The 24,265-nt window shown below is 44.9% G+C and overlaps 1 protein-coding gene across 1 annotated transcript in view; it reads right to left on the bottom strand.

The window, feature by feature from the left end:
• The window catches only part of FRMD3 (FERM domain containing 3), a 102,610-nt gene that overhangs the window by 12,770 nt on the left and 65,575 nt on the right, over positions 1–24,265 (bottom strand). The window contains exons 2-4 of the mRNA XM_075276742.1: positions 21,962–22,066; positions 17,237–17,279; positions 12,192–12,270 (exon numbers count right to left, since the gene is read on the bottom strand). Of these exons, the coding sequence (XP_075132843.1) occupies positions 12,192–12,270; positions 17,237–17,279; positions 21,962–22,066 (227 nt within the window). The remainder of the gene's footprint in view (positions 1–12,191; positions 12,271–17,236; positions 17,280–21,961; positions 22,067–24,265) is intronic.

Raw genomic sequence — 24,265 nt, 5'->3', positions numbered from 1 at the left:
AACAGTGAGAGATAGAATATCAGAAATAAAATCCAGAAAATCACATTGTATAAATTTCATAAACTCATTTGCATTTTGCATGGAGAAATAAGTATTTGATCCCTTTGGCAATCAAGGCTTGTTAGCAAGCACAGCAGTCAGACATTTTTGTAGTTGATGATGAGGTTTGCGCACATGGAGGAATTTTGGTCCACTCCGCTTTCACGAGCATACTGTTCACGTGTAAGCGGTAACAAGAAAATGGCCGCAGATATGCGCAGTTGGCTCTGCCCAAAGCTGGATGGTAGAGCCGACTGCGCATGTCTAGGATTTAGAAGACCAGAGCTGTAAGAGGTGGAGAGGTGTTCCAAAAAAAGATGAGGTGGCGCTGGAGATTTTTTAAAGCAGCACTGAGGGCGAGAAAAATCATTTGCATATGCAGAAAATTGGGAATATCACCGAAATGATGTCGCGGAGAACACTTATAAAGGTAAGAGAAGAATAGCCTCTATTAAGGCTATTCCTACGTGTTAGTATTAAAAAAAAAGGATTCTAATGCTAGAATCCCTTTAATTGGTAAAAAATAAATGTTATCATTGGGAGGTTCATCCAATAAAATTAGATTTACACTCTAAAAGTTGAAGATTTGACCATTGTGTCATCTGCATTGACAATTCAGGAAAATCAAAGAAAAATATAATTTGCAAAATAATTTGGAACGTGGTGTACTTGGCAGCTAACATCAAGAGGAAACTGTCTTGTTGGAAAGGTGGCATCACAGTGACATGATAGTGCCACGCTAAGATTGCATAACTGTATGTTTTATTTTACGTAACTAGATGTATGAAAGGCCATACTACACACTACAAAGATTTTCCACACAAATTAGTCCACGTATTATATTACAATATAGCCAAATTAGCCATATTTTCTTTAGAAATGTTTGCCACATTCTAGGCTTTGCTTCTGCACATTAAATATGGTGACTATTATATATCCCTCTATCCTGCTGTGATGTCTACAAAGATATAACATATTCCCGTGCTTTTTCTTTCTCAGTATCATTAGATAAAAGAGAAACTGAAGGCCATGTATTTCATCTTTAATACTCTTGGCTCCAGCATGTTTTGCAATCTGCATTTGAAAAGCAGCCAACAGATTAAATATTACAAGACCCCATTTGATCCGGATGTCATGAAATGACTGATTTTATGTATATTTTCAGTCTAATTTGTCCTGCTTTGCAGCACCAAAAGCACTTACTAGTATATTTCATGTACTTTTTAAACTTTTAAAGTATATGATCATAGCCTTGGAGCTCCTTTGATAAAATTGGTTTGTTGAAGGAGGGGTACTTGGATTAGGAAAATTCAGAAACACTCTGAGGCTAAGCGCTCGTTCACATCTGCGTTTGGATTCCGTCTGGGGGAGTCTGCATGAGGAACCTCTGAATGGAATACCGAACACAATTGCAAGTGTTGTGCCAGTGAAAGCACATGGACCGCTTAGACTATATAACAGGGTCCGTGTGCTGGCCGCAAGATCTCCGCAGGGATCATGCGGACAGGAAAGTAGTTCACCATCTACATTCCGTAGATCCTGTCCGTATGATTCGTGCGGGCAGTGCACGGCAAGCACACGGACCCCATTATAGTCTATGGGGACCGTGTGCTTTTACTGCACACCACTTGCAGCTGCATACGGTATTCCATGCAAACTCTCCGAACGGAATACCGAACGCAGATGTGAACTTATGTGCACACGGCTGTAGTGGTTTTTACTGTTCCATAATTTGCGGATAGTTTCTCCAGCCTGCACACTGATTGGTAAAAACTATAGACTTGTGTATAAGGCCATCTGCAATTGCGGACGCTATACAGAAAACTACGATCTTGTGCATGGGTGAGTTTTAACACATTTGCATATCTATGCCACAACATTACTTAGAAGGTTATGGTGTCACCCAAATCTACACACATGCGTTCTGCTTACATAGCTGCAGGGTTTGATACATGTAGCAAGCCATGCAGTTATATCAGAAATACACAATCATGTCTTAGTACAAATGAATACAGTCATGTTTTTAACTGTTAAAACTAGAGATGAGCGAACACTAAAATGTTCGAGGTTCGAAATTCGATTCGAACAGCCGCTCACTGTTCGAGTGTTCGAATGGGTTTCGAACCCCATTATAGTCTATGGGGAACATAAACTCGTTAAGGGGGAAACCCAAATTCGTGTCTGGAGGGTCACCAAGTCCACTATGACACCCCAGGAAATGATACCAACACCCTGGAATGACACTGGGACAGCAGGGGAAGCATGTCTGGGGGCATAAAAGTCACTTTATTTCATGGAAATCCCTGTCAGTTTGCGATTTTCGCAAGCTAACTTTTCCCCATAGAAATGCATTGGCCAGTGCTGATTGGCCAGAGTACGGAACTCGACCAATCAGCGCTGGCTCTGCTGGAGGAGGCGGAGTCTAAGATAGCTCCACACCAGTCTCCATTCAGGTCCGACCTTAGACTCCGCCTCCTCCGGCAGAGCCAGCGCTGATTGGCCGAAGGCTGGCCAATGCATTCCTATGCGAATGCAGACTTAGCAGTGCTGAGTCAGTTTTGCTCAACTACACATCTGATGCACACTCGGCACTGCTACATCAGATGTAGCAATCTGATGTAGCAGAGCCGAGGGTGCACTAGAACCCCTGTGCAAACTCAGTTCACGCTAATAGAATGCATTGGCCAGCGCTGATTGGCCAATGCATTCTATTAGCCCGATGAAGTAGAGCTGAATGTGTGTGCTAAGCACACACATTCAGCACTGCTTCATCAAGCCAATACAATGCATTAGCCAGTGCTGATTGGCCAGAGTACGGAATTCGGCCAATCAGCGCTGGCCAATGCATTCTATTAGCCCGATGAAGTAGAGCTGAATGTGTGTGCTAAGCACACACATTCAGCACTGCTTCATCAAGCCAATACAATGCATTAGCCAGTGCTGATTGGCCAGAGTACGGAATTCGGCCAATCAGCGCTGGCTCTGCTGGAGGAGGCGGAGTCTAAGGTCGCTCCACACCAGTCTCCATTCAGGTCCGACCTTAGACTCCGCCTCCTCCGGCAGAGCCAGCGCTGATTGGCCGAAGGCTGGCCAATGCATTCCTATGCGAATGCAGACTTAGCAGTGCTGAGTCAGTTTTGCTCAACTACACATCTGATGCACACTCGGCACTGCTACATCAGATGTAGCAATCTGATGTAGCAGAGCCGAGGGTGCACTAGAACCCCTGTGCAAACTCAGTTCACGCTAATAGAATGCATTGGCCAGCGCTGATTGGCCAATGCATTCTATTAGCCCGATGAAGTAGAGCTGAATGTGTGTGCTAAGCACACACATTCAGCACTGCTTCATCAAGCCAATACAATGCATTAGCCAGTGCTGATTGGCCAGAGTACGGAATTCGGCCAATCAGCGCTGGCTCTGCTGGAGGAGGCGGAGTCTAAGGTCGCTCCACACCAGTCTCCATTCAGGTCCGACCTTAGACTCCGCCTCCTCCGGCAGAGCCAGCGCTGATTGGCCGAAGGCTGGCCAATGCATTCCTATGCGAATGCAGACTTAGCAGTGCTGAGTCAGTTTTGCTCAACTACACATCTGATGCACACTCGGCACTGCTACATCAGATGTAGCAATCTGATGTAGCAGAGCCGAGGGTGCACTAGAACCCCTGTGCAAACTCAGTTCACGCTAATAGAATGCATTGGCCAGCGCTGATTGGCCAATGCATTCTATTAGCCCGATGAAGTAGAGCTGAATGTGTGTGCTAAGCACACACATTCAGCACTGCTTCATCAAGCCAATACAATGCATTAGCCAGTGCTGATTGGCCAGAGTACGGAATTCGGCCAATCAGCGCTGGCTCTGCTGGAGGAGGCGGAGTCTAAGGTCGCTCCACACCAGTCTCCATTCAGGTCCGACCTTAGACTCCGCCTCCTCCGGCAGAGCCAGCGCTGATTGGCCGAAGGCTGGCCAATGCATTCCTATGCGAATGCAGACTTAGCAGTGCTGAGTCAGTTTTGCTCAACTACACATCTGATGCACACTCGGCACTGCTACATCAGATGTAGCAATCTGATGTAGCAGAGCCGAGGGTGCACTAGAACCCCTGTGCAAACTCAGTTCACGCTAATAGAATGCATTGGCCAGCGCTGATTGGCCAATGCATTCTATTAGCCCGATGAAGTAGAGCTGAATGTGTGTGCTAAGCACACACATTCAGCACTGCTTCATCAAGCCAATACAATGCATTAGCCAGTGCTGATTGGCCAGAGTACGGAATTCGGCCAATCAGCGCTGGCCAATGCATTCTATTAGCCCGATGAAGTAGAGCTGAATGTGTGTGCTAAGCACACACATTCAGCTCTACTTCATCGGGCTAATAGAATGCATTGGCCAGCGCTGATTGGCCAGAGTACGGAACTCGACCAATCAGCGCTGGCTCTGCTGGAGGAGGCGGAGTCTAAGGTCGGACCTGAATGGAGACTGGTGTGGAGCGATCTTAGACTCCGCCTCCTCCAGCAGAGCCAGCGCTGATTGGCCGAATTCCGTACTCTGGCCAATCAGCACTGGCTAATGCATTGTATTGGCGTGATGAAGCAGTGCTGAATGTGTGTGCTTAGCACACACATTCAGCTCTACTTCATCGGGCTAATAGAATGCATTGGCCAGCGCTGATTGGCCGAATTCCGTACTCTGGCCAATCAGTGCTGGCCAATGCATTCTATTAGCTTGATGAAGCAGAGTGTGCACAAGGGTTCAAGCGCACCCTCGGCTCTGATGTAGGAGAGCCGAGGGTGCACTTGAACCCTTGTGCACCCTCAGCTCTGCTACATCAGAGCCGAGGGTGCGCTTGAACCCTTGTGCACACTCTGCTTCATCAAGCTAATAGAATGCATTGGCCAGCGCTGATTGGCCAATGTATTCTATTAGCCTGATGAAGTAGAGCTGAATGTGTGTGCTAAGCACACACATTCAGCTCTACTTCATCGGGCTAATAGAATGCATTGGCCAGCGCTGATTGGCCAGAGTACGGAACTCGACCAATCAGCGCTGGCTCTGCTGGAGGAGGCGGAGTCTAAGATCGCTCCACACCAGTCTCCATTCAGGTCCGACCTTAGACTCCGCCTCCTCCAGCAGAGCCAGCGCTGATTGGCCGAATTCCGTACTCTGGCCAATCAGCACTGGCTAATGCATTGTATTGGCTTGATGAAGCAGTGCTGAATGTGTGTGCTTAGCACACACATTCAGCTCTACTTCATCGGGCTAATAGAATGCATTGGCCAATCAGCGCTGGCCAATGCATTCTATTAGCGTGAACTGAGTTTGCACAGGGGTTCTAGTGCACCCTCGGCTCTGCTACATCAGATTGCTACATCTGATGTAGCAGTGCCGAGTGTGCATCAGATGTGTAGTTGAGCAAAACTGACTCAGCACTGCTAAGTCTCTGCATTCGCATAGGAATGCATTGGCCAGCCTTCGGCCAATCAGCGCTGGCTCTGCCGGAGGAGGCGGAGTCTAAGGTCGGACCTGAATGGAGACTGGTGTGGAGCGATCTTAGACTCCGCCTCCTCCAGCAGAGCCAGCGCTGATTGGTCGAGTTCCGTACTCTGGCCAATCAGCGCTGGCCAATGCATTCTATTAGCCCGATGAAGTAGAGCTGAATGTGTGTGCTTAGCACACACATTCAGCTCTACTTCATCAGGCTAATAGAATACATTGGCCAATCAGCGCTGGCCAATGCATTCTATTAGCTTGATGAAGCAGAGTGTGCACAAGGGTTCAAGCGCACCCTCGGCTCTGATGTAGCAGAGCTGAGGGTGCACAAGGGTTCAAGTGCACCCTCGGCTCTCCTACATCAGAGCCGAGGGTGCGCTTGAACCCTTGTGCAGCCTCGGCTCTGCTACATCAGAGCCGAGGGTGCGCTTGAACCCTTGTGCACACTCTGCTTCATCAAGCTAATAGAATGCATTGGCCAGCACTGATTGGCCAGAGTACGGAATTCGGCCAATCAGCGCTGGCCAATGCATCCCTATGGGAAAAAGTTTATCTCACAAAAATCACAATTAAACACCCGATAGAGCCCCAAAAAGTTATTTTTAATAACATTCCCCCCTAAATAAAGGTTATCCCTAGCTATCCCTGCCTGTACAGCTATCCCTGTCTCATAGTCACAAAGTTCACATTCTCATATGACCCGGATTTGAAATCCACTATTCGTCTAAAATGGAGGTCACCTGATTTCGGCAGCCAATGACTTTTTCCAATTTTTTTCAATGCCCCCAGTGTCGTAGTTCCTGTCCCACCTCCCCTGCGCTGTTATTGGTGCAAAAAAGGCGCCAGGGAAGGTGGGAGGGGAATCGAATTTTGGCGCACTTTACCACGTGGTGTTCGATTCGATTCGAACATGGCGAACACCCTGATATCCGATCGAACATGTGTTCGATAGAACACTGTTCGCTCATCTCTACTAACCACTAGAGATGAGCGAACACTAAAATGTTCGAGGTTCGAAATTCGATTCGAACAGCCGCTCACTGTTCGAGTGTTCGAATGGGTTTCGAACCCCATTATAGTCTATGGGGAACATAAACTCGTTAAGGGGGAAACCCAAATTCGTGTCTGGAGGGTCACCAAGTCCACTATGACACCCCAGGAAATGATACCAACACCCTGGAATGACACTGGGACAGCAGGGGAAGCATGTCTGGGGGCATAAAAGTCACTTTATTTCATGGAAATCCCTGTCAGTTTGCGATTTTCGCAAGCTAACTTTTCCCCATAGAAATGCATTGGCCAGTGCTGATTGGCCAGAGTACGGAACTCGACCAATCAGCGCTGGCTCTGCTGGAGGAGGCGGAGTCTAAGATAGCTCCACACCAGTCTCCATTCAGGTCCGACCTTAGACTCCGCCTCCTCCGGCAGAGCCAGCGCTGATTGGCCGAAGGCTGGCCAATGCATTCCTATGCGAATGCAGACTTAGCAGTGCTGAGTCAGTTTTGCTCAACTACACATCTGATGCACACTCGGCACTGCTACATCAGATGTAGCAATCTGATGTAGCAGAGCCGAGGGTGCACTAGAACCCCTGTGCAAACTCAGTTCACGCTAATAGAATGCATTGGCCAGCGCTGATTGGCCAATGCATTCTATTAGCCCGATGAAGTAGAGCTGAATGTGTGTGCTAAGCACACACATTCAGCACTGCTTCATCAAGCCAATACAATGCATTAGCCAGTGCTGATTGGCCAGAGTACGGAATTCGGCCAATCAGCGCTGGCCAATGCATTCTATTAGCCCGATGAAGTAGAGCTGAATGTGTGTGCTAAGCACACACATTCAGCACTGCTTCATCAAGCCAATACAATGCATTAGCCAGTGCTGATTGGCCAGAGTACGGAATTCGGCCAATCAGCGCTGGCTCTGCTGGAGGAGGCGGAGTCTAAGGTCGCTCCACACCAGTCTCCATTCAGGTCCGACCTTAGACTCCGCCTCCTCCGGCAGAGCCAGCGCTGATTGGCCGAAGGCTGGCCAATGCATTCCTATGCGAATGCAGACTTAGCAGTGCTGAGTCAGTTTTGCTCAACTACACATCTGATGCACACTCGGCACTGCTACATCAGATGTAGCAATCTGATGTAGCAGAGCCGAGGGTGCACTAGAACCCCTGTGCAAACTCAGTTCACGCTAATAGAATGCATTGGCCAGCGCTGATTGGCCAATGCATTCTATTAGCCCGATGAAGTAGAGCTGAATGTGTGTGCTAAGCACACACATTCAGCACTGCTTCATCAAGCCAATACAATGCATTAGCCAGTGCTGATTGGCCAGAGTACGGAATTCGGCCAATCAGCGCTGGCTCTGCTGGAGGAGGCGGAGTCTAAGGTCGCTCCACACCAGTCTCCATTCAGGTCCGACCTTAGACTCCGCCTCCTCCGGCAGAGCCAGCGCTGATTGGCCGAAGGCTGGCCAATGCATTCCTATGCGAATGCAGACTTAGCAGTGCTGAGTCAGTTTTGCTCAACTACACATCTGATGCACACTCGGCACTGCTACATCAGATGTAGCAATCTGATGTAGCAGAGCCGAGGGTGCACTAGAACCCCTGTGCAAACTCAGTTCACGCTAATAGAATGCATTGGCCAGCGCTGATTGGCCAATGCATTCTATTAGCCCGATGAAGTAGAGCTGAATGTGTGTGCTAAGCACACACATTCAGCACTGCTTCATCAAGCCAATACAATGCATTAGCCAGTGCTGATTGGCCAGAGTACGGAATTCGGCCAATCAGCGCTGGCCAATGCATTCTATTAGCCCGATGAAGTAGAGCTGAATGTGTGTGCTAAGCACACACATTCAGCTCTACTTCATCGGGCTAATAGAATGCATTGGCCAGCGCTGATTGGCCAGAGTACGGAACTCGACCAATCAGCGCTGGCTCTGCTGGAGGAGGCGGAGTCTAAGGTCGGACCTGAATGGAGACTGGTGTGGAGCGATCTTAGACTCCGCCTCCTCCAGCAGAGCCAGCGCTGATTGGCCGAATTCCGTACTCTGGCCAATCAGCACTGGCTAATGCATTGTATTGGCGTGATGAAGCAGTGCTGAATGTGTGTGCTTAGCACACACATTCAGCTCTACTTCATCGGGCTAATAGAATGCATTGGCCAGCGCTGATTGGCCGAATTCCGTACTCTGGCCAATCAGTGCTGGCCAATGCATTCTATTAGCTTGATGAAGCAGAGTGTGCACAAGGGTTCAAGCGCACCCTCGGCTCTGATGTAGGAGAGCCGAGGGTGCACTTGAACCCTTGTGCACCCTCAGCTCTGCTACATCAGAGCCGAGGGTGCGCTTGAACCCTTGTGCACACTCTGCTTCATCAAGCTAATAGAATGCATTGGCCAGCGCTGATTGGCCAATGTATTCTATTAGCCTGATGAAGTAGAGCTGAATGTGTGTGCTAAGCACACACATTCAGCTCTACTTCATCGGGCTAATAGAATGCATTGGCCAGCGCTGATTGGCCAGAGTACGGAACTCGACCAATCAGCGCTGGCTCTGCTGGAGGAGGCGGAGTCTAAGATCGCTCCACACCAGTCTCCATTCAGGTCCGACCTTAGACTCCGCCTCCTCCAGCAGAGCCAGCGCTGATTGGCCGAATTCCGTACTCTGGCCAATCAGCACTGGCTAATGCATTGTATTGGCTTGATGAAGCAGTGCTGAATGTGTGTGCTTAGCACACACATTCAGCTCTACTTCATCGGGCTAATAGAATGCATTGGCCAATCAGCGCTGGCCAATGCATTCTATTAGCGTGAACTGAGTTTGCACAGGGGTTCTAGTGCACCCTCGGCTCTGCTACATCAGATTGCTACATCTGATGTAGCAGTGCCGAGTGTGCATCAGATGTGTAGTTGAGCAAAACTGACTCAGCACTGCTAAGTCTCTGCATTCGCATAGGAATGCATTGGCCAGCCTTCGGCCAATCAGCGCTGGCTCTGCCGGAGGAGGCGGAGTCTAAGGTCGGACCTGAATGGAGACTGGTGTGGAGCGATCTTAGACTCCGCCTCCTCCAGCAGAGCCAGCGCTGATTGGTCGAGTTCCGTACTCTGGCCAATCAGCGCTGGCCAATGCATTCTATTAGCCCGATGAAGTAGAGCTGAATGTGTGTGCTTAGCACACACATTCAGCTCTACTTCATCAGGCTAATAGAATACATTGGCCAATCAGCGCTGGCCAATGCATTCTATTAGCTTGATGAAGCAGAGTGTGCACAAGGGTTCAAGCGCACCCTCGGCTCTGATGTAGCAGAGCTGAGGGTGCACAAGGGTTCAAGTGCACCCTCGGCTCTCCTACATCAGAGCCGAGGGTGCGCTTGAACCCTTGTGCAGCCTCGGCTCTGCTACATCAGAGCCGAGGGTGCGCTTGAACCCTTGTGCACACTCTGCTTCATCAAGCTAATAGAATGCATTGGCCAGCACTGATTGGCCAGAGTACGGAATTCGGCCAATCAGCGCTGGCCAATGCATCCCTATGGGAAAAAGTTTATCTCACAAAAATCACAATTAAACACCCGATAGAGCCCCAAAAAGTTATTTTTAATAACATTCCCCCCTAAATAAAGGTTATCCCTAGCTATCCCTGCCTGTACAGCTATCCCTGTCTCATAGTCACAAAGTTCACATTCTCATATGACCCGGATTTGAAATCCACTATTCGTCTAAAATGGAGGTCACCTGATTTCGGCAGCCAATGACTTTTTCCAATTTTTTTCAATGCCCCCAGTGTCGTAGTTCCTGTCCCACCTCCCCTGCGCTGTTATTGGTGCAAAAAAGGCGCCAGGGAAGGTGGGAGGGGAATCGAATTTTGGCGCACTTTACCACGTGGTGTTCGATTCGATTCGAACATGGCGAACACCCTGATATCCGATCGAACATGTGTTCGATAGAACACTGTTCGCTCATCTCTAGTTAAAACCTTTACTATACAAACCTTATCTAAAGAGGTGCACATAAATCTTGGCATGAGCACTCAAAGCCACATGACAGGATACCAAAGCTCACATAAATACATACAGTGAATATGGAACCAAACAGCGAGTAGAGATGAGCGAGTACTGTTCAGATCAGCCGATCCGAACAGCACGCACGCATTGAAATGAATGGACGTAGCCGGCACGCGGGGGGTTAAGCGGCCGGCCGCCGTCAAAGCGGAAGTACCAGGTGCATCCATTCATTTCAATGCGTGCGTGCTGTTCGGATCGGCTGATCCGAACAGTACTCGCTCATCTCTAGAAGCGAGAACTAGAATTCTCTGTAGGAGAAAAACACGTGTGACTTTGTATTTGTTTATATGACAATATCTTAGGAAATCACTTGCATAGCAATCCCTACAGTAATGTAATTGTTTGTTCGGATTTCTTTGGCTTTATTGATAGCAGCTATCTACATGTACAGCACAGAGAATACCCATTTTTCTCAACAGACAAAATCCTGTTTAGACAGGCCTATATAATCTCTGATCACATGGTAATGTTTAGCCCTATAGTCTTTATTTCTTCCAGTCTACAGTACAAAAACACCTGAAGGAGACAGATGACAAAACCAATTCAACAAGCTATATTCACGTAACAATGCATAATGGACGTGTGACAACTTTTTTTTTTTTTTTTTTTATAATGGACGTCACACTCATCAAATTCAATGTCAACTAGAGATGAGTGAACAATGTTCGGATCAGCCCATCCGAACAGCACGCACCCATAGAAATGAATGGAAACACCTATGACGCCGGCCGGCCGCTGGCAAAGTCAGCGTCACAGGTGCTTCCATTCATTTCTATGGGAGCGTGCTGTTCGGATCAGCTGATCCGAACAGTGTTCGCTCATCTCTAACGTGACCGTTATTTTGACAATCTGTCAAAATATAGGTCATGTCCTATTTTTGTCCGTTTTCACAGATCCCACCCCCGTACACTGTAATGTGTGGGAGGATCCGTGAAAATGGTTGCCCCTTGGGTGCACCATTTTGCAACTCAGTCATCTGAATGTAGCGTTAGTCGGACCGAGAAATGCTGTACGGGAGCTATGGATTCAGGATAAATCTTTCAGTAAGTAGCTTGTCAAGGATCTTTTAAAAACGTACCAAAGGTAGGGAATATGGTAAAATAGAAAAATAACTTCTTTGCACCTGGTAAATCCCCTGTCAGTTAGTATACTGACTTATCCTGTAGTGATGGTGCTCCTGTATATGCACTTATAACTGCTGCAGCAGTCTTGTGTGCATGTGCGGCAAGTCATTACCTAAACACGTCAATATGACTGGTTGGAACCACTGGTTTAGATTTTTTTTTTTGTATTTTTTTACCACATTTCTTGCATTTATTAAAGCTTAATAAAAACACCTTCAACTGCGCCTGGGAAAAAAAAGAGGACTTGCCAGACACACATTAAGTAAATGAACGCACCCTGAGAAGACTATGTATGCGTTAGATATGCACACTGGCAAGATGCTTTAAATGGATCTGCACACAGGATTCACCTGCCAGTCTTAAAGATGGCAAACACTGATCAAACTCATTATAAAGTGACACAACTAAAGCAAAGCATGTCTTGGCTCCTTGCCTCACACCATACTATCATGACACACAAACACATAAAATACCTGGTGAGCTCTTCTTTAATCTTCAAAGGTTCATGAGGGTAGAATTTCACTCTAAAGCACATGGTGTATGGTGGATGAGCTGAAACGTTATAAAACAAAAAAAAGGCATGAGAACAGCGCAGGGCATAGTTGCTTGATGAAGATGCAGGAGAGGTTTCTTTACAGTAAGTGAAATGGTTGTAAGGGTAGTTTAAGCCAGAGCAGTAAATAAAAGCATGCTGAAAAAAAAGCCTCAATGAATTGGCACATTACTTTAGTGATCAATATGTGATGCCAAAAGCAGCCGTGAAATATGACGCTATCTATGCTGTCATTTACAGTGCCCATAAATAAGAGCAACATCTGGCCAAATTCATTGTAACAAAAAATATCAACCACTCCAAAGCTATGACCCTATCCTAAATTCCAGTCTCTGTAGCCTAAAGGGGTTTATCAATGCAGAAGTCACAACAATACTTTGTCCCTGATGGATTAGACGCTATCATGGTTCTACAAAATTGACTGTCCTCCCACTAACCTATTAGCCACACAAATACTCTATTCACACTATTTCCCACCAGAGATTACAGGAGTTTTGACAGCAAATGAAGCGTGGCCTACAGAAGACTAAGACAGGCCTAATGACTGCCTATGAGCTTGTGACTATATGTCTAATGTCTGGTGATGATGTAAATATACAGATGTAATGTGTAGTCAGATGTGATGTGTCATTAAACAAGACCGACACATCCACACATACTACTATGCTGCAAACTTCTCCACTTATCTGGGTACATGAGATATATGTACTTGGTTACCCGTACCTAGTGTTATGTGCACCACATTCCATGCTGGTTTACAGCTTTTGCAATGCGCTTGTAGGTTGCAGCATCCATTGCTGCCCTCCGCTTCCTAGTGCCAGGATAAGTTTACACGGCTACATATACACAGCTCACTACCACAGCCAATAGCTGGCCTCAGCAGTCTCTTACTGTATATCGCTCAGGCCAGTGAATAGCTGCACCAGTGATCTGTGTATATGTATAAGCACTTCTTTGCTGCAACCATGTAAACATATAACAGCACTGAAGACTAGAGGTCAGCACTGGAAGTACCAGCCGAGTGGAGGGGTACGTATACTATCTTTTATTATTGTCAGTCAGTTCCTACATTTGTCCAGAGATTTATATACCGTAAGTTAAAAAAAACCCCTTTTAACACAGATGTAAACTTCAAATGTCAGCAATATTCTACAAACCTAAAACTGTATATTTCAATAAATAAGATTTATTCATTATACAGTACAAAGTTAGGTAATTCTAATATCAATTGTGTATCAATTGTTCAGCAGTTTCTGCATGCGTTTACCGAATGGAAACCTATATTGTTTGCTATTAGAGGATTAAAATCTGTGCAAACAGAGACGTGTCTTTTCACAAAAGACATCTGAAACCAAGGATTACATGTTGATGGTTCATGTTCACCCACTTTGTCTAACATCATACCTATTGGCAGTTTACTTTGCCCCAGAAAGTGACACAATTTCCCCTTTCCTGGTAAACCATACTCCCCTTCCCCTCCATATCCAGCAAGATTTTAAAAAGTCTAAGGGCCCCTAGTAATGTTAATAGCACGGCTTTAACCACAGCGCTTTTTGGCTGCTACTCGCTACATGGGTCTTTAGCTTAAGGTATAACTGACATGCTGTGATGTACAAAAACGCAATGGTATTTCAAATCGCAGCATGTCAATGGTGGATATGCGGAGAGAAAAGTCCTGCAAGCATTCTCTCCACATGAATCCTGCGGAAACCGAATGGAAACCACACGGACCCCATTATAGTCTATGGGGTCCATGTGGTTTCTTTAGGTAACCGCTTTGTAATGCGTATAGGTTTCTGTTTGGGGGATCCCAAAGTGGACTCCCCGAACGGGAACCAGAATGCAGATGTGAATTGGGACTCAAAGTGCAGAGAAATGTTACAACAAAGACAACAGAATACACAGTAGATACTGCACAGTTATAGACATTGCTTTCAAATTATGGATCACAGACTGGCAATCTAAGATGTAATAAATCTAAGATGGAGCGTCACATGAAACAAAAATACTGAACATTTTACCATATTTTCCCTAACATTTCTTGTTTCACAGAAAATCGATATCAAGACTTTCCCTAATGCAATGTAAAGCGTATATCTTGTCCATAAATGCACCATGAGCTAAGAAATGCTGCAGTGCCTGTACCGTAGTCTTGGTTCCCAAGTTCAGCATCTGCTTGTCGCCCTATGATCTGACAAATAACGGTATGTACAAAAGAAACCCCCTTTTCTGTGTAACAAACTGCATTCATATAAAGAGCAATGAAAACTGCAAACATTATGTACAGTTTTTGCCGCAGTATTCCATAAATATTTCATATCCCCAACATGTACATGTATTAATAGCAGTAACAGATCAAAATGTAACCCAGCATGAAACATACTTGAAAGGAAACAGTAACGCTACTTTCAGCTTCACACCCAGCTAATGGGATGGGACGCCACAGAGGTGCACCACATAGAGCAGGAGCTGCAATTTGCAGACCCCCATTAATTTTAGCAGAGCAGCAGCTGGAATAACAGGAGAACTATCTTGGTAAACAGCAGAGTTACCACAGTCCTCTGGTATATTTAAGGCTGCCTTATAATGACAGCCTCTCTCTTCTGTGCTCTTTACATGGAAGATAATTGTAGAGAAGCTTCACCTTACCACTGTTTTTCATGTCGCTTGTGACTCTGTTTGTGTTGGGTGTATATATAGATCCCTACCATTTCATTTATCATCCAGGCTTCACTTTCAAGTAAATCCATTATATTATGTGCCTTCCTGTAGGCTGGGTCCACACAGGGCGTACTCACAGTGGATTAGCTGTCGTAAAATTGCTGGGCTACTGCGGAGTACCGTGACTGTGATGTGGATGAGGCTAGGACTAGACAATTTTAGCAAAAAAAAAAAAAATCTAGATTTTTTAAAGCTTAAGGGCAATTGTTTTAATTTTAATCTTGATAAAAAAAAAACAAGCTGGCAATGGGAGAAAGAGTCAGATCTATTGAATTCAGGCTTCCTTGCCTTACAACGCTGCTAGTGATCAAAGTAAAAAATCTGTCAATCATAGCTGGTGGCAGGAGGAGAAGCCTGCTTATCGCTGACTTAGCAGGTTGTGATCCACGGCTCTGGTGGGGGGCACCCGGAAGGACTTAAATGAACAGCCAGACAGGACAATGCTATTTGGGAATGCTGCAATTTGTAGTCTGGTGTGGCAGCACCATTTTAACCCTTTCTTGATGCAGTCATATTCTGTTTTTTGCATTTTTTCTTTTTTTTGAGAGAGGTGAAGTGGTGAGTTGTAACCCCTCAGGTGCTGAGGTCGCATCAGAAAACAGCGCCTGCGGGGTTAAGTGCCTGCAATCAGAGATGTATCTGATGTTAGGTGCCATATTTAAAGGGAGTCTGTCAGCAAAACCCAGCACATCAACTCTGCAGGTAGAATAGTGCCACCGGAATCAAACTGTATTTTCCATTAACGAGATATGGTTGTAATTGCCAAAATACAGATAATCCCTTTGGAGCAATGGGGACGTTGACACTTGCGTCAATAATGGTTGCTTGTTGCTCCAAAGAACAGATATGCACATAGAAAAAAACAGCAATATCTCAGTAACAGAGGCTGCAATTCACAAGGGAAAAACACTGTTCAACATAACCTATCTATCTGTGGGGTTGGGTTCATATGTTGAAATCTGGTGACAGACTCCCTTTAAAGATATCACATCCACTGAACTATTATGGCAGATGTTAGGTTAAGGTAGTAAGAATCAATAAAAATTTTGTTAGAAAAGCAAAACCTTGAGACAACTAAAGGGCAAATTTCTTAAATGAATCAATCTTCAAGCCCTAGGTGAGACTGAAACAAACTTCATCCACCATCTGCCTTGAGGAAGGGGGGGGAGGTTGTTGTTTTTTTAACTGCAGTGGCTTTAAGTCCAGGGCCCCAACGCCGAGGGAGGGATTGTGGCGTTATACAGAAAATGCAAAGTGGATGGGATTCATGCGAATCCCATGCCCACTTTGCAGTTAAAACTGAAGCACAGACATGCTGCGATTTCCGGCAGCGGCTTTCCCGTAGATATAATGGTAACAAAAGGTCTGCGGAGGAAAACTCTGTGAACTTTCTGTTCAAAGCTCTGCAGGAAGAACCGTGATACGCTCCCGCTGCAGTTGTTCCCGCAGAGCTTTAGCATGGTGTTTCCGGCTCATAAGGCCTTGGCCTAAGGCGGTTTCCACCCTATGCAATGCAAGGGTGTAAGCAGTGGTCAACCTGATGTGAGTTCCATTGCTATTGCGGCCTCAAAAAGCACCCCATTGCAGAGTCTATGAAAATCTGCTGCTGATATCCTGATCGAAGATGCAGCAGAAAATAAACCACTGTTTTTGAAAACCCCAATTTTAGCTATGTAATCACAGTCTTTCCCTGTGCAATGCAGCAAATAAAGGCAATGCATGCTAGCTGCTTTCTTCCCAAAACATTTTTAAGCCAAGGCCCCACTTTGCTAAGAAATGCTGCAGAAAAAAAACACAGCAGAAAAACACCACTTTTTTCCCCACAGCTGCGTTTCCACAACACAAAACGGAAATGCAGCATGTCAATTATACCTTCAGAAACGCTGGTGAATTTGGGAATGAGAAATAAGACAATTATTTGCCAATGCTTAGGTGCCAATCTATCACTGTCAAATAAAATTTAATTAATTTAACAGTCAAACCCCACAAACTGATGAACTGAATTACTTCATATTAGTCAGAAACTTTGCATTTGATGGGATAATAATTCATTCTTCACAATAGTTGGCCAAACATGGATGTACCAAACCTTTTGCTCCATTCTGGTGACAGCTCTTTACCCACTCTCTGTTTTTTTCGCTATGTTCTTGGAAAGCACTCATGCATGTAGCTAGTCATCAGCACACAGAACATAGAAAATACAGTAGATGCATATAAGGGGGCCACCAGCATGTGGACACTTACATTTCATTTGCTTGGAAATGGGTCTATTGGGATCAAGCCAGTGCTGAAAAGAGAAAGCAGAAGTCAATGGTGTAGCTGTGATTCCTATAGAGGGCCAAACATGTAGTTTGAAGACACAATCCTCACAGATAGAGAGACATGCTCATGTGAAATATATAATATATAAATAATAGAAAAACAACATTTTTGTCATTTTATATGATTATTTGTATGTGCATGTTTTCACTGTATGATCATTGGAAAAAGAAAAATGAGTGGAATAAAAGATACAGAAATAGAAGGCCATAAATATTTTGCAATAATCTAGGTCTTTGTATATTTATGTACAGTGTCATGCAGAGATTTTCAGGCAATAATAATTCCTCTCAGTGAATAGCTATTGAATGTTTGCTTCGTTTTTAACTGGTAACAATCCTGTGATTTTTAACCATTTGAGTGTATTATTATTTTATTGTATGTGCAACAATATCTTTACAAATTATACTTGTAACGAAGTCTTTTATGTGGACTCCTTTCAAAACAATTAATAATATATTTTACAACAAACTAAATGTCATCTTGTGCACGTTTTGCATGTGACAGAAAAGCTCCTGGGCCATATGCCAATTATATCCATAGGGTTTCATGCACCGAGTTTATGTCTTTTGTGCGAATTTTATGTGTTGCATTTTTAGTTATTTTGTATTGATTTAATTAATACTTGTTTTCTTTACACAGCATAACAACTTATAATTGGGGTTGTAATATAAATTATTGTTTGGGAATGGCAATTCTAACTGTACTGGAACTAGTTCAACAGAACCTATTAAAGACAGCAAAGAGTTGGACTTGGTGAAAGATCCTCTTTAAGACTGGGGCCCCACGGGATGTAAATGCCGCGATTTGCCTGCAGTGGAGACGCTGCGGGAAAAATCGGGGCGTTTTACAGGGCGAAAAAGGGGATGGGATTCATGCGAATCCCATGCCCACTTTGTGGATAAAAACGCAGTGCGGACACGCTGCGATTTGCAAAGCTGTTGTGGCTTTTCAAATCGCAGCATGTCATTTATATGTATGGAAACGCCGGCGGCTTTCCCATAGTTATAATTGTAACAGAAAGTACGCGGAGGAAAACTCCACAAACTTTCTGTTGAAAGCACTGCGGAAAGAACCGCAGTGCGTTCACGCCGCGGTTCTTTCCGCAGGGCTTTAGCGCTGCGATTACAGCCCATGGGGTCTTAGCTCCGTACCGTTGTGCAATTCTCTACAACAAAATGGCACTCGTACATGCGCAGTAACACTCACAACTGAGCATTACAGCGCATGTATGGGATTTCAACCACCCGGAACATGAATGCTGAAGATATGGGTGGTACAGGACGTCTGGAAGAGGAGGGTATAACGCAGCACAAGCTATGGAGGGGCATTTGATAAGGTATAACGCGGGGGTGCTTGGAGGTCCTGGGGAATACCCAGGGTGCTTGGTGAGCCTGTTTTGCGTATACTATTTAACCGTTTTTATTAAAAACTGGCAGAACTGGAGGCAGCACCTGAATAACCGTTTTAAAGGCTATTCAGGCATATGTTTACATCAAAATGACTTTTCTAAATGATAGAATCCCTTTAATGCAGCCATGGATTGCATTACAGTGGGACAATTTGAGATACTAAACTTGAGGTCTATAAGGACATTGGGTGATTTAGGACAGGACAGGAAAGTGACAGATTCCCTTTAAATATGTCAATTCAGAGTTATCTCTCTCCATAAGAATGTTGCGTATAGAATTTTAAAAATCTTTTTTTCCCAGCAGCTGTAGTGATAGGATTACCATGGTTACATAAGCATATCCCTAATGTGAATTGGCGGCTGGGAGACATAATCGCATAGAAACCATATTGCTTGCAAACCTGTTTGAACGGTTCTGCTTATGTTGCCATACCTGAAACTGAAGCATCATGTTACAGGGACAAAGAATGAGCAGAGTAAATGTAAATTGTCTGGACCACTATATAAGCAATGCTACCTCCTATGCCACCACTGCTACTTCTAGTGTCACCTCCACTACCTCATAGAGTGTAAGCTCTTGGGAGCCTGTATGAATTGACTATTTCTCTGTAATGTTCTCTTTTAGTCTGTATTTGAACCCTATATCCCTGCGGAATATGTTGGCACTTTCTAAATAAAATGTATTATTATTTAAACGGTATATTGAAGATGGGGGGGGGGGGGGTCTTCTGTACAAATCTAAATTCAGCTATTTAAAGCCTTAGGGTGCATTCACACTTCGGATACACTAACTGATACTGAACGTTAAAACAAGTTCAGAATCAACGCGTATAAAGCAGATCCCATTCATTTCAATGGGAGCCGGCATACGAGCGCTCCCCATTGAAATGAATGGGCTGCTTTTTTCTCTACGAGCGCTCCCATTGAAGTGAATGGGAAGTGTTTAGAAGTGCTCGCGTGTACGGCTCGGAATGAGCCGAGCGCTTACGCCGTGTGAAGGGGCCCAGGCAGCCCATTCATTTTAATGGGGAGCGATCGTATGCCGGTGAATGCACCCTAAGGCTGCGTTTACATACTTTTTTGGTCAGGAATTTGGTCAAGAGACTGACTCAAATTCATCCTCCCAAACACGCCTCACCATACAGTCTTATGGTGAGGCATTTTTAGGAGGAGGAATTTGAGTCAGCTTCCTGACCAAATATCTCTCTGTGAATGCAGCGGATGCTTTCACACGGAGTTAACACTCCACTCATTATGACACGTAAACACGTTCAGAGTGAGCGCAGTAAAACAGAATCCCATTGAGTTCAATGGGTTCGGTCCTACGCGCGCTCCCCATTGAACGGAATGGGAGGCTTTTTTACCTATTGCTTTCAATGTGATAAGCACATATCATCTAAAATCTATGCATCCGTGAAAAAAAAATAGACAAGCCTCAATAGCTATACCCCTATGACGGGTGAGGGCAGCCTTCATAAAGCTCCTGGCTGTCACAATAATGGAAAATCACTTTAAGAATAATGTCCCATAGTGCACACAATATAGTGGCTCCTCCACACAGCATAATGTCTCATAGTGACCCCTTCCACGTAGTATAATGTTTTTGTTATGAGCCAGTCTTTGCAGTCTCAACCTGTTAGGTTCAGGCGTGGAGTCTGAATGGCATTGAATCATCAGTCGCGCTGCAGGGGAATGTTCACACTGGGCATGTTGTTGCTGCTGTAGCACTCATGCGTGGATCACGTGATGAGTTGCTTTGTGGATCAGTGCCTTAGGGGGCATTCACACGGAGTAACGCCGGACGTGTATCACAGCCGTACACGCCGGCATTACGGCAGACTGCCGAACACTTCCCATTCACTTCAATGGGAGCGCTCGTAACAGCGGCATTTACGAGTGCTCCCATTGAAGTGAATGGGAAGTGTTCGGCAGTCTGCCGTAACGCTGGCGTGTACGGCTGTGATACACGCCCGGCGTTACTCCGTGTGAATGCCCCCTTAGTGTGTCTTTGCCTCTGAAGGGGTTAAGTCCTCTGCAGTGCTGAGAGCTTACAGGCTGTGGGCTGTTCTGAGTCCTGCTCTTTACTATGTAAATCCACTGTGCATACTGTCAGATGCCGGTCTTAAACTTCAGTTATCTGTGTTCCAGAAATGGTCTGTCTGCCTGAAACTGCTTATTCATCTGTGTCTGAGTCCTGGCCCATTCAGCCTTCCTTGCTGCCTATTCATACCATCTGGATAATTGCTAAGTATTCAGCATTCTGATCCAAGCATAGTTGTTCTGGGTACAGTGAACACTATCCTTTTTACTGCTTGGATGTTTGGACTTTTTGTAGGGTTTTTTGTGTGTGATACTTAGTTCTCTGTAACCATCCCTTTGCATAGCAGCAGTATTTCTGTGTTTCACATTTATTTTCTGCTCTATACTTTGTGTTCCCACTTATTTATCGTTAGTTTTTCTGTATCTTACCTCTCTTTCCTAAATGTGAATCAAGACAGGGTTTTCTGTTTCCCTTGTAGGTGAGTTATTTCTCTGGCTGTGTTCGCGCCCACTCAGGTTAGTTAGTAGGGCCCACGGCTACTTCTAATGTGCAAGGCAGGGATTAGAAGTATCACACACTAGATATTCCAAACTGCTCATTACTCGTTTTTGGTTGTTCTTTTGTGTTTTTTCTTATACTTGACTGAGAAGTTCATGGTCAGAGATCCCCAGATCATAACAGTCTCATGGTGGCCCCTCCACACATTATTATATCTCATAGTGGCCCCACCACACAATACATTGACCTATAGTGGCTTCTCCACACAGTATAATGTCCAATCATGTTTCCCTCAAACCATTATTATACTCTGGGTTCTCTTCAGAGGTCCAAAGACCAGTGGTGGAGCCCAGAAGAGGTGAGTAACAATGTTTATTATGTCGAATCACCTCCCCTGGGCTTCAGTTCATTATACTCTGGTTTCTGAAGAGTGCAGAGTATAATAGTAGTTTCGGTGCGGACCTGTTCAGTCTGAACAAAACCACTGGGCGAATATCGCTAGGTTCACCCAACAAATACTTTGTTTTGCCCAGCGGCCTCTACTCTGTACCTTTAGCCAGGCTGTACTCTTCAGCAATGGTCAAGGTAAAGGGCTTCGGTCCCTATTCCAGTTGGCCCACCAGGAATTTTTCCACTGACATACATTGCCAATCCGCCCATATATACATTTCCGTAGACAGTGTAGACAACTAATACATACTCTTTGCTTTTCTGGATCAACAAATCGTATTCCAAAGTAGTCCTTTTCCAACAAGCTGTAGTGATTGCAGATATGATCAATGAGAAACTGGCCTTTGGTCTCTTTCTAAAAGAAAAAAAAATATGATTTTTAGGTATAAGAATATGAAAGTGTAGTTACATTTTTTTATTTTTTTTTGGCAGATCCCTGCCCATCCATTTTTAGCAGGTCGGTTTGAATCTGTTGAACAAATCCACTAAACTTTATGGGTGGTGCCACATCAAATCCATTGGTCATTGATGCTTTTGCTTCTCTATAGGGAAAACACTGTCTAATTTCAGCTGGATATTATTATAGACCAAGTGGTAATAGTAAAAATGCATGGGCAGTAAAGATATTCACCTGAAATGAATGGGTGTTCCACTTCCAGAGAAGTGAAAGCACCAATGGCCTGAGGACAGGATGAGACTATAATTGCATTCAGTACATTGTGTGGCACCAGCCTACAAGTGTTGCACTGTGTATACTAATTACTTGCAAACAGGCATCTGAGTATACACTTTCCTTTATGTGGGGCCCGGGAGTACAGCAAATGGTACATGCTTGGGATTTCAAGCTGGACTGAAATGAGGTATAAAGCCTACAGAAGGTGTCTACAGTGCTGACTGTCGACTCTGGGCAGTGGCTACACCCAAATTACTCAGACAATGCAGCTTATAAGGCTAAGGCCCCACGTAGTGGACCACAGCAAAACAGCACTGCCGTTTTTCCACGTTACCTTTCACAGAAAGTCCGCAAACTTTCTGCTTCCATTATACCTATAGGTAAACTGCCAGCGTTTCCTTAGGGATAATTGACATGCTGCGATTTCCAAAACCACAACGGTTATTATCTATGGTTTAAAAAAATAGTTTTTCCCCACATTTACAAAAATGATTTATAACAGAGGTATATTGCTTATTACTGCCTTGTAAACAGTGGTGACAGTTGAATATGCGGGAGGGTAGAAATGGGGGAGGTAGTAGACTCCCTTTGAGCTTACATCCCCTTGGGCCAAAATGAAGCCCTGCACTGCGGAACTTAATCACTATTTTATCTATAGAATTTAATCACTATGTAGGAAAAGCTAAGGATAAAATATATGTAGCTGTGAAAATATTGAATAGAATATAAACATAAATATATACAAGTTCTAAATGCTTATGATAATATAAAAAAATAAATAAAACCTATATACATACAATAAACATATGGACGTAAAAGTATAAATGTAATAGGTTTGCCATAACTCCTTTATCTACATACAAAGGTTCTATAAAAATAAATCATTTTTGGACAACTGTATTTGGAGTGAATTCCACTTAATCTGGAGGAATCATGGCCACAGCGGTGCCTAAGAGGGAATGCAGGAGAATTGGGTCCAGCCTTGTGTTTTTTTGTGAAAATTTGAAAATTCTTCTTTTTTTTTTTTTCTTTTTTTTTTGGAGGGGGGGGGGGTATGGGGAATCAAGTTTTTTTATTGTTTACCCTCTGCTGGTGCAGGCTGCTATTGGTAAGGGTTCTGGTGGTATATACATACACCACATAATGTCAGGGCATTTCTATTTTAAATTTTCGTATAACCTGAAGAGTCTATTTCCCAAACCGCTATCATAGTACTGTGGGGCCCCAGACATCACCAGCTGGCCGCAGGCCCAGGGTGATGGCACACATGCCCACAAGAGGACTAGAGATGAGCGAACACTAAAATGTCCGAGGTTCGAAATCCGATTCGAACAGCCGCACACTGTTCGAACCGGATGCCTAGGCAGAGTGAATTCCAGCCGGAAGATGCCGCGGGGACGCTGCACGGAGAAGACTTCTAAAGGTAAGAGAAGAACCAGCGTTGATTGGCAGAATGTATAGCATTCTGCCAATCAACGCTGGTTCTGCATCGAACCTTAAACTTCGAACAGCTAGCTTCGAACATTACTCGCTCATCTCTAAAGAGGACCTTTCATGGATTTGTGCCCAGGGTGAAGAGCTATCGGTACCGTTACCGTAGCTCTTCATCATCAGAAGGGCATTTCTGGAACGTCCTTCTCCACAGCAGTGCCTATAGTGCTTTACTGTGAGAGCGGGGAGGAATGCCCCCTCCCTTTGATCACAGTGCTCGTCCATAGACGAGTATTATCAGGAGGGGAGGGAGCGTTCCTCCCCACTCACACAGTACAGCACTATAGGCGCTACTGTGCAGAAGGACGTTCCTGACAGAGTGTCAGAAACGCCCTTCTGACAGTGAAGAACTACGGGAGTGGGACCGATAGCTCTTCACCTGGGGCACAG

Source organism: Leptodactylus fuscus, chromosome 1 (assembly GCF_031893055.1).
Source record: "Leptodactylus fuscus isolate aLepFus1 chromosome 1, aLepFus1.hap2, whole genome shotgun sequence".
NCBI classification, from domain to species: Eukaryota; Metazoa; Chordata; class Amphibia; order Anura; family Leptodactylidae; genus Leptodactylus; species Leptodactylus fuscus.
Note: the sequence above shows the minus strand (reverse complement) of the source record. Positions and strands in the feature narration are given on the sequence as shown.